Below are 10921 nucleotides of genomic sequence, written 5' to 3'. Positions count from 1 at the left end.
TTGAGGTCTCCCTTGTCTTAAGTTTTGTCTTATGGAATACTTTTTTTTGCTCTCCAACCATGAATCGGGCGTTTCCTTGGGATTTTCACAAGGGCTGTTTGGAGGAATTTGGTATAGAGCAAACAATCTATGCACATATTAGTATGTTGTATGCAACACTTGTATGGTAACATGTGCGTCCTAGAAAACAAGATGAATTCAGATAGAGCAACATTTTGTCAATTGTCGTGTATACGTTCAATCTTCTCCTAACATTGACGGGCGCCGCAACGCGCGCCTTCATGGTCTAGTATGTCATATATTGTGCTTGCCGACGGCACCTAGGGCATCGAGTTGGCTCCCATTTTGGTATCGATTTTGGCGCATCTATTTCTCGACAAATCGACTGACCCCTAGTCCTAAAATCTCTCAGCCACGTACACACACAAGCGTTATAACTAGGGACAAGGGAGAAGTCCACCCGATATGGGGGACAGATTGGCCACCTCCCACTTCAGAGCAACATAAAACACGTGAGCCGGTCACTTCGTCTATCAAAGCATACCACCCTTGCAACATCATTTTTGTATTGTTGCAACATTGTTATACCATTCTATTTTGGAAGATGTCAAAAGAATGCAAACAAATTTGCAGAATTTCAAAAATACCTCTACATCATAAAATATAGTGTGTACGCAATATATATTCACTTGTGTGCAGCAAAAAACCGTCATTCCAAGCAAAGTCCACGAGAAAAAGGTCAAAAGCTTATGCAGCATGGGAGGCCAATGTTTTCCAGCACCTCCCGAAAACATTTGCGACATTTGTAGCAATGCCCACATTCATCGCAACATCTCGCTTGTGTGTTGGCAGTAAAGCAAACATGAGTTTGTAGCATTTTGAACACAATTCGCGAGAAACTAACTTATAGCATACGTCCGGAATCGTTGCCGCATCTCATTTATCCGTTCTACCAATAGGCATACGAGTTGGTAGATATTGGACAGACGTTATGCAACCGAAAATCAGCGAGCAACTAAACTCGTACAGTAGTCTATGGTGTACATGGTCTCAGTGATTAGGCATTGCCGGCTGTGAATCCAGCTCGCTAAGAGCATATCCAGTTGTGTCTCTCAAAGCGTCCTCAAAGCTACCCGCAAAAAAAAAAAAAAAAAAAAAAAAAAAGCGTCCTCAAAGCTTTTTGGGGCACGTTTTAAAAGGGCTTTTCGCCCGGCGCAGCCTAATATGGTATCCGGCGTCTCGAGGCATCCCGCTCCACAGGTTTTTGCAGGCGCGCCGGACAGAACAAAAAAGAGGCGAGCGGTGGCGGGTCTGACGCGTCACTAAGACACGAACATCATGCAACTGTCGCCTACCTCTCGACGAAAGTAAATGGCACGGATCGAAGGTGTTGTTTTCACAGATGCGCATCGACACGTCTCGTCGCGCCTAGCTCTACGTGCAAGCGTTAATGCATGCCTCCACTCCCTCGCCTCCCTCCAGCGTATAAAAAGGGGTGCTCGCGCATCGCCCCTCACACAAACCCTAGCGCCGCAATCCCCAACCCTAGCTTCCACCATCTCAAGGAGTCGAGGTGCGGGCCGCTCCATGGCTGCTCGAGGTCGCGGGCATGGCCGCCGCGGCCGCGCTGGAGCAGCAACGCATGCACGGTCACCGTCGCCTGCGCTGTTGTCGTCTTCCGAGGAATGGAAGTTCAAGTTCATCATCGTCCTCAATGGAGACCCACTCTCGGCATCCAGAGGTTGCTGGACAAGTTCACGAGTTCGTCGCCGGAAACGAGCTGGCCGCGCTGCAGCTGTGGGAGGCTCGCTGCGGTTTTTGTCGGTGGCCGGTGGATGTGCTCTTCGACGGGCGCGTCAAGATGTACCTGCACACCAGCTGGGAGAAGTTCGCGCGCTCCCACGACCTCCAAGCCGGCTGCATGCTCACCTTCTGCTATGAAGGCGACGACGAGATGAGTGTGAAGGTGTTCAACGACACGTCCTGCCGCTGGCACTACCACACTGACGACGAAGAGGACGATGATTGAACATGGTGAGTGTTCTTTCTTTGTAGCGAAGATGGTTGCCGGCCAATTGAAGTCACTAGTGTATGTTCTTGTATGTTCTTCGGCGTATCGAAGAATAACACGGCACTCTTCAGCTGTTTCCAGTTTAGGTGACTGAGAGTGTCTAAGAGTGTTCTTTCTTCGCACCGAAGAAGGCGAAACCGACGTACCTACACTACTTAAGTTTTCTAATTTTGCAATATTTCAACCATGTTCAAACTATGTATTAGTTTATGTAATGTTTCTCATATCTATTTAAATAAAAATGCAAAAAAGAAAATTAATGTAATAAAAAGTTCACGGGACGCAGCTAGTGAGAGACGCACCCCAATCACGACACGAAGCGAAGGTGTCCTCCAAACGCCCGTTTGGAGCCTAAGTGGAGATCTCTAAGAGCATCACTAGTAGAGCCCTCAAACCCTCAAACCCTCAAACCGTTTTAAGGGTTGAGAATGGGCATTTTTTGGCTCGTTTAGAGGTTGAAAAACTGGGGTAAAGACTAGAACCCTCAAACCCAACCCTTATAACGGAATACCGTTATAAGGGTTGGGTTTGAGGGTTCTAGTCTTTGCCCCAACCCCAACCCTTGAAACTATCATATGACATATCACAATTATCACTAGAAAAACACAAACAACATTGAAACAACTAGCAAATGAAAATCATTGATGCATGGTTTAATAGTTTACATCACAAAATCATCATCTTCCACCTCTCATCGGCACCGTCACCAAAAAGTTGCACCTCGGCGCCATCTCCTCCACACCGCCATCGCCTCAAGCACCTCCATAGGCGCCGGTGGAGTCCTCCACACCGCCATCGCCACCACAACTCATCGGAGTGTCACCTAGAAGAGTAGAGGACGCACCACGAAGTAGCCTCTTCCTCTCGGCGATGTCCTCCTTGGTCTCCTTCCACCACGCCAATTGGTCTTCATCCATGTCCTTTTTGCACATCATCATGTGCTCCTTCTCCTCGGCCATGATCTCTTTCCATGCCTTTGCTTCCTTGAGCTAGAGCATCCACTAGGCGGTGCATTCATCACTTGGTCCATTGCCGCACTCCAACGAGCACAACACGGCTTCATCAACTCCCATCGGCCTTGAAGCGACCGGTATGAACGAGAGATGTACCCACCGGTCTTCGACTTGATCTTGCAATAGGTGTCTTCTATGCGTTGCCAATATCGTTCACCGGTTTGATCGGTACCCGTGCTTGCATCCATCCCCACGCTTGCCCAAGCACGAACCAAGAGAATATCTTCGGTCGCGGTATAGTTTGTCGAGCGCGGGGTGGAGCGGCCAACGGCGGTGAACATCTCCTCCTCTATCTCGGTCACCTCCTCATCATCACCCTCTTCCTCCTCCTCCTTACCCTCTTCCTCCTCCTCCTCCTCACCACCAAACCCAAAAGACTCGAGAGGAGCATCCCCGATGTCCACCTCCGCGTCTTGGAGAATCCCCATGAATGATGTTGCGGGATTATTATCAACCACCTCATGCACGACGGGCGGCGTGTCGGGCGTGGGAGCGGTGGGCTTCTTCCGGGCGGTTGTCTTCTTCACGACCGGCTTGGCGGCCGCACCCTTGGGCCCAAGCGACGGGCATTTGGGCGGCGCCTTTCTCCGCGGCTTCGCCGGGGCGACGGGGGCCGGGGCCGGGGCCGGGGCGACGGGGGCCGGGGAGGCGGGACGACGTGCTGGCCAGCACGCCGCCGCTTCGCTCCGACGTGCGTCGCGGCCACCGTCGAGGCGATTTGCGCCTCGCTCGGGCGGGCGGCGGCTGCGGGACGGCGGGGGTCGGGGCGACGGGGGCCGGCGGGGCGATGGGGGTCGGGGAGGCGGCGGCCGACGGAGGCGGGGCGGGGGGGTGGGGGGCGTCGCCATGGCCGGTGGAGGCGGAGGCGGAGCGGGGGGAGGCGGGGGCCAGCGAAGCGGGCGGAGGCGGGCCGGCGGCGCGGGAGTTTGGGATTGGGAAATTTCCGTCCCGCGCGAGTTGGAAGAGGAGTGCGGGTTGGGTGCGGTTCGGCCTCCCCAACCCTCACTTCTACATGTTGAAATCGTGTTTGAGGGTTGGACCTCTAATTTTTTTTGAGGGTTTGAGGGTTTAGGGGTTCTAGTCTACGCGTTTTTTCTCTCACAAAACTGTAAAAAAACAGTTATTTTTGAGGATTTGAGGGCTCTACCGGTCATGCTCTAAGAGCCCCATGCAGATGCTAGTTCCGGCGACCTTGAGTCCGACTCACAAGATGGTACTCATTCGCATTCTGCTATTGTGGCTGTACTACCACCTCATCATAATGCTCTTGCAGACAACGTCAACATGCGCCACACGGCAACCTAGATGAGCAGCCTCGCGGCTAGCAAATAGTCTGTCCACTGCAGTTCGGTAGACATGCTGGGAATCTAATGTGCTCGTTTATGCACTTAAGAAGCTGGGATCGTGAACCTCATGCATTTTAGGCATATTCATACAGAATGGAAATGATATATTGCTGGAAGGTATTAGCTTGTACCCATAATTCATTTATACAAAAGCTACCATCCGACAAAATACCAAAAACTACACCTAAGAAAGGCAACAGAATCACCCTATCCATATCATTCCTTGGGTGGCAAAGTCCTGGGCAAGAGTTATGCAAGCCTTTGATCGTTGTTTTTGTACTAAACAAAGCAACAGTGAAGCTCAACAAACCCAAAGAACCAAAAATTGTGCACCTGATGCACCACATGAGCCTCTTGCAAAGAACGTTAATCCCATTCCATCATTTGTGGTAAACTTCGATTGGGCGATCAAAACCAGCGACGGAACCAGTCAATCTGTCAGTAATAACCTCCACTGACCTGAACCCGACCTGCAATCCGTATCACTTCATGGTTTAGAAAGTGTCTGCTGCAGAGACATGGAACTGAACATAGAAAGAGTTGCTGGTACAGAACGCACCTTGTCAAGAAGAATCTCCCGGAATTTCTCAGGATATATGCAGATGTCGTAGAAGTTCTCTCTGGCAACCTGAAACCCACAAGAAGTGGCCGGACCGTGTGAGTTAACTTCATAGAAACGTAGGATCAGGATTTCTGTTAGTATTCTTACTACGATGATTAAGATTGTGTGGTCAGGAGGACCAAAAGAAGGTTATGCAAGAGGTAAACCCCAACGTGAATGATGATGATGATGATGATGATGATGATGCAAGCCCAGCAAGCAACTCAAACCAAGAGTATATGTAGCTTTAAAAAAAAGATCAAAAGCAAAACAATGCGATGCATATATGCCTACCCTTCAAAATAACGGTGGGACTTCAAAGTTTAAACAAGCATATCAAGCCTCAACAAAATCATCTAGCATCAACTATCACTCTGACCATCAAAAAATACCTCTGACACTGATCTGTTTTTCTTATACGAGATCCAAGGTTGAGGCTCCATGATAAAAATCCCTCCCTGAAAACGAGAGAAGCAAGAGGAAAGAACACAAGGTATAGTTAGTATTTCATCTTATCATAGAGATTCAACTTGGGCCCAGCCCAGCAAACAAAAACATAAATATATACCGGTCTTAGAAGACTCCAGATCTTCACAAACAAAGTGATTATGCCATCATCACCCCAGTTCAGGTGGATCCATTTTGTCACACTCAAACTGCACGAGAACACAAGAAAAAAATAAGCGCCATCCAATGTGGACAATGAACAATACAAAGAAATCCAAAAAACTCTGCCATGTCTATTGTAAATTTGCAACTTACCACATAATGGTGTCATACTGTTCTGAATATCTGTGTGTACTCTGTACAAAATTGTCAGGCCGAAACGAGACAATTTCAAAAAGATCATGTTGTTTGTGCACAGAAATATTTCCATTTGACATCTCAGATACCACTTCCGGACAGCTTTGAGTTGTGGAGTCTGATGAGTTATGAACCTTGGCACTTTTTGTAGCCACCTTGCCTGCTCGAGCTATCGTTCTTAAATTCCACTTAGCAGTTTCAATCAAACCTAAAAGGTTAAGATAAGAATCAGTTCAATCGGACAAACTCAACACAGCGACACATGCTACACAAGGAACTACTCAAGTATGCTGGGTAATGCCAAGTGGTAATCTCTCAAACATTATTTACCTAATTAAAAACGATGCATACAATGTTAGGAATTTACAGTGCATCCAAGTCTCACCATCATGAATGCCCATACCTTCATCACAAGATTCCATATTCCACCGAAAACTAACGAAAAGAATCTCATACAAAGTTTGTAATTTCAGGATTGGTTCAGTTATCCATAAAAATCATCAAATTTGTAAGCATGAAGGTGTGAGCATCAGCAAGGATTCTAAATCTTTATAAAATAGATAAATAACAAATAATGTCTCACAAAATTCCACTACTTTAGACCTGCAACCACACACCTCAAAACGATTGTGTCCATAAATGCTATAATAATTATGACCGCTAACAACACTGAGCTGGCATATTCAATAACTGGTCAAGGAAGTCGATGATATGTTAAACAGAACTAGATTTTCTCATTTTATATTGGTCAGAAAAATAAGGATTAATGTTCTCAGCGTGAAATATTATACATGAACAAGCGTCAACCATATCTTCAGAGTCCAGCTACCAGGTATTTCATACACCCAATGCAATAACAAATGGAGATACAATAAAACTTCATTAGGAAAAAAGTTTAAACCTGAATCAATGTCAACTCCAAGGATGCTTCGACATTCAAACTTCATAGCTGCACAATGTAAAAAAAATACAAATGAGAAGCAGCATCTATTAAGAAATTTATGTAGAGTACACAACATTCTACAATACTACAATTCTCTCACAACTGTAGCAACTATCCTTTAAAAAAAGCTACATGACACCTGTGATCTATCAAATTTGTAATGTCAGAAGAGCCACCAAGTCATCATACACATAATGATGAAGACCAGCAACAGGTTCTTATGTTTAAATGCATTGGATCAACAGTTGCAGCCGAGTTGTCACATGACAACCACGCTATTGCAGACCATAAGCGCGCAGGTAGGCGGCATGTTTATGTAGGGTGATCACAACCATCCTAATGTAACCATATGAATAAAACAAATAATATATTTACAATAGTTGGCTAAATAATGCTTATATCAATATTGACAAGATTTTTATGTTCAACAAGAGCCAGTAAAACAATGAAACTGCATAGGAAAAGCAGTCTAGTAATTCGAATTGAAACTATAACATTTAAATACATAGGCATAAGAAAGACATATCATCAACAAAAAAAAGAACAAAACTAATGTCCCAAGAATATTACCTAGACCAATTGTGACCAAACCCTGGTTGCATCCAATATCGAGACAATCCTTGCCTGCAAACCACTCCTTCCTGAATATCTCAAGCCGGGGATCTTCACCAACATTATGATCAATCTGTCAAACATCAAAGGGTAAGGTTATCAGTTAAGATTGGTAGATCTGGCCATTGAGTGATTTTGCTTGTATTAACTATTAAGTGAAGTATCGTGCTCAGCATAGAAGGGTTAAATGTCTAATCTAGTGAATAGACCTTCTATTCATCTATCTGCTTCCCTCGTACAAGCAACCATAGTGTATTTAGCATAAACATATCTACGAAAACAAGCAGGTGAAACTAGGCTCTGTGCCCCTCCGCTTCTTCTCTGCCCAGTAGCCACCAAATACAGTTATACCTGGGCCCTATGTACATTTATCAATTAGCAACTCTCCTACATTCCCGAATATGCAGTTCAAAGGCTCAAAGGAGCAGTGAATACTGTGTCCCCTGAAATTTGACAACCATGCCACACACAGTACCACTAAGGTTAAATCGTCTAAACCAATGAACTGATGAAGTACTACAGAGTAAAAGTGGCAATTTCAATGCCGACATACCCCAACAGACAGATAATGCCCATCCTGGTCTACCAGGAACTAAGACCAAACAAGACACTAGAGAACGGCACTGTTTTCGTATCTGCGCAGTTTCCATTCAATACCCAAAATGGGAACAAGCGTGCCCTGCTTACACTCAACTTTGCAAAAATGTATGACACGGATCAACCCAGGCCTGTCAGTGCTCAGAAGCATTTCATCAAACAGCTAGGGTGCATCCTTAGAAAAGCTCCACCTCTTCCAACTAAAAAGAATCCTAATCCGTGTAAACCGTCCCAATCCCAGAAACATCGCGATATCCAGCGACTCATTTCACCACAAAATTCCATGGCATGCGCAACATAACGACGATTCGTGGTTTTTCTTCTAGAGGAACCAGAGAGGACGGGGAGGGGCGCGATTGAACTCACTCGGTAGCCGTAGTAGTTCCTGTAGTTCCCGTAGATGAAAACCTCCTTGTTCTTCCGCTTCTTCCCTTGACCTCCACCACCTCTTCCTCCTCCTCGTCCTCCGCCGCCTCCGCCGCCGCCGCCTTCTCCGCCTCTTGCCGGCGCGTCGCTCGGTTTCCTCTTCGCCTCTCCTTGGGCTCCCTTGGCCTCGGGTGGAGGCTGCACAGCGTCCTCCGGCGATGCCGTGGTGACCATCCTCTCTGAAGGGGTGACTCTCTTCGCCGCCGCCCTTCGCCCCTGGTCGTGGTGAGGAACGGCGAAGCAGAGGAGAAGAAACCCTTCTGAGGCTTTGCGGCGCCGACTTGAATAGGATGGAGAAGGCCCGCCAAATGGCTATAAATTACATCGTATGCCCTCGTAAGATCTTTTCCCCCAAGAACCTGCGGAAATTTTGGCAAAAGAGACCACCCTCCCCAATTTATTGATAAAAAAGACCACCTGTGAGGATAAATGACAAAAAAGACCACCTCGGCTGTGGCGGCAGTACCCTCAGGCGACACGTGGCGACATGCCGTCAGAGAGAAAGGCGGCACGGCCTGCCGTCGCACACATTGGCGCCACGTTCCATCGCACCCACGGCAGGCTGATGTGGCAGCTGGCTGCGGGCCATGCCGCCCTCGGCTCCAGCGGCAGGAGGAAGTGTTTAAGAGTTATGATTTTCCAATGGGTTGAAATCGTACAAACTTTTTTCACCTGATCGATCAGATGCATATATGCAATTTCTAACGGCATCTCCAACGGGCCGAAGAGCGACCGTTTGCGTTCGCCGGATCGAAAAATGCGTCTAGTACTACCTTTAGTGGGGCGACGCAAAGTGACCGGACCGTCCGCGGCGACGCAAACCTGACCCAAATATGCGTCTCGGGTGCGTCTCTAGACGCTGCGCGGGCGCGCAAAGTGCCCGCACACGTCTAGCGAATGTTTCGCCTGGCTCGCCTAGCAATGACCCAGTGTCGATGCGTCTTGTCAGCGGCGCCAGTACTGGCGCCGAGGCGTCGCTTTGGCAGTCTACGGCCGCGTAAATGGTGATGCCTCGTGTGGCACGCGGCCGTCGCCTACCTCTGCGCACGAAGTTAATGGCGATGCCACGCGTGGCGCGGCCGTCGCCCTACCTCCGACCTATATAAACAGGGGCGCAAGCATCTCATCTCCTCCCCACTAAACCCTAGCTGCCGCACAACCTCCACCGTAGCGCCGCTGCCGCTCAGCCTCCACCGGAGCCACCATGAGCAGCGCCGACCGTGGCCAGGCTGCCGCGCCTCCACCTCCACCTCCCACTCCACCTCCCCCGGCCTCGAGCTCCGACGAGGAGTTCGACGACGACAACAACACGGGCGACCTCCTCGACCCGGTCAGGGACACCAAGGCCCTGGCTGAAGCGGAGAAGGAAGTAGAGGAGGAGCCTACCCAGGAGGAGAAGGCGGCAGAGCAGAGGGCTATAGTCGAGTCCTTCGAGACGCTCAAGGACGACGCCACCAACGCGAGACTGCGGCAGTGCTTGCTAGAAGACGTGGCGGCACACCGAGCCCTAGCGGCCGCACGGCAGGTGGCGGAGAAGCTGACGAGGGAGCAACGCAGCGACGGGGCCGGCCCGTCTGGCAGCAAGTAGTCTAGGCTTCTACAAGTATTTTCTATGCCATCATTGTTGCGGCTGCCTCTTCTGCGCACGCACTGGCGGGCGGTGGCTGGGAAAAAGGAAGAACGACTTCGAGGCATCCGACAGTGGCACTAAGAAGGAGGAGCAGGGGCAGAGGGTGCCGCTGCCCATCAACATGGCGCAGCTGATGCACGCGAACTGGACGCCGTGCGACGCCTGGGGGCTCAGCTACCTCCGGGTGACCGTCCCGCCCGTTCCTGCGCGCGAGCCAGATAGGACCGACGAGATCCGGCGAAGTAGTCGTCGTTGTCGTCCTTGGCCTCCTCGTCGTGGTACGCCAGCGCCTCGCTGTAGTCCTTGTCGTCGGCGCCGTCGTCGTTGTCGTCATGTGCAGGCGTCGCATGGCATCCAGTTCGCGTGCATCAGCCGCGCCATGTTGATGGGCAGCGACACCCTCTTCCCCTGCTCCTCCTTCTTAGTGTCACTGTTGGACGCCTCGAAGTCGTTCTTCTTCTTCCCCATGGTGTTGCAGCGACGCACGACGGTGGTGGTGGGAGTGGAGGTGTGGGCGATGGCAGGAACGATGCCGGTGGACTTTTAAGCATGACGCACGCGGGAAACGATGCCATTGAAGGCGCGCAGAAGCTCAGCCGCCGCCCGACAGTGCACGCGGCAGAAGAGGCAGGCGCAACATTGATGACGAAGGCTGCGGCGCGGAAGCGCTGACCGCGAAAGCGATGCCATTGATACATGCTCGCTACCAGGCCAGCCCGGTGGAGAAACGAGCGGTCACTTGGGTCCGCGTAGCGTCCGCCGCGGCACATTGCATGCGTAAATATGGCTGGGTTTGCGTCGCTGCGGACTATCCGATTACGATATTCTAGAGCATTTGACGCTCCGTTGGAGATGACTTAGAGATTGCATGCATGCAC

General features: G+C 49.7%; 1 protein-coding gene across 1 annotated transcript; it reads right to left on the bottom strand.

Annotated features, from left to right (window-relative positions):
* Positions 1–4517: 4517 nt before the first annotated feature.
* On the bottom strand, positions 4518–8664 carry LOC124679353 (probable RNA methyltransferase At5g51130). Its single transcript, XM_047215126.1, has 8 exons — positions 8354–8664; positions 7349–7463; positions 6737–6784; positions 5794–6043; positions 5600–5687; positions 5424–5489; positions 4990–5058; positions 4518–4900 (listed from the first exon to the last, which is right to left on the bottom strand). The coding sequence occupies exons 1-8, from the start codon at positions 8585–8587 to the stop codon at positions 4811–4813; spliced, it is 960 nt and encodes a 319-aa protein (XP_047071082.1). The 5' UTR covers positions 8588–8664; the 3' UTR covers positions 4518–4810.
* Positions 8665–10921: the final 2257 nt, after the last annotated feature.

This window comes from Lolium rigidum, chromosome 1, assembly GCF_022539505.1.
Source record: "Lolium rigidum isolate FL_2022 chromosome 1, APGP_CSIRO_Lrig_0.1, whole genome shotgun sequence".
In the NCBI taxonomy this organism is placed as follows: Eukaryota; Viridiplantae; Streptophyta; class Magnoliopsida; order Poales; family Poaceae; genus Lolium; species Lolium rigidum.
Note: the sequence above shows the minus strand (reverse complement) of the source record. Positions and strands in the feature narration are given on the sequence as shown.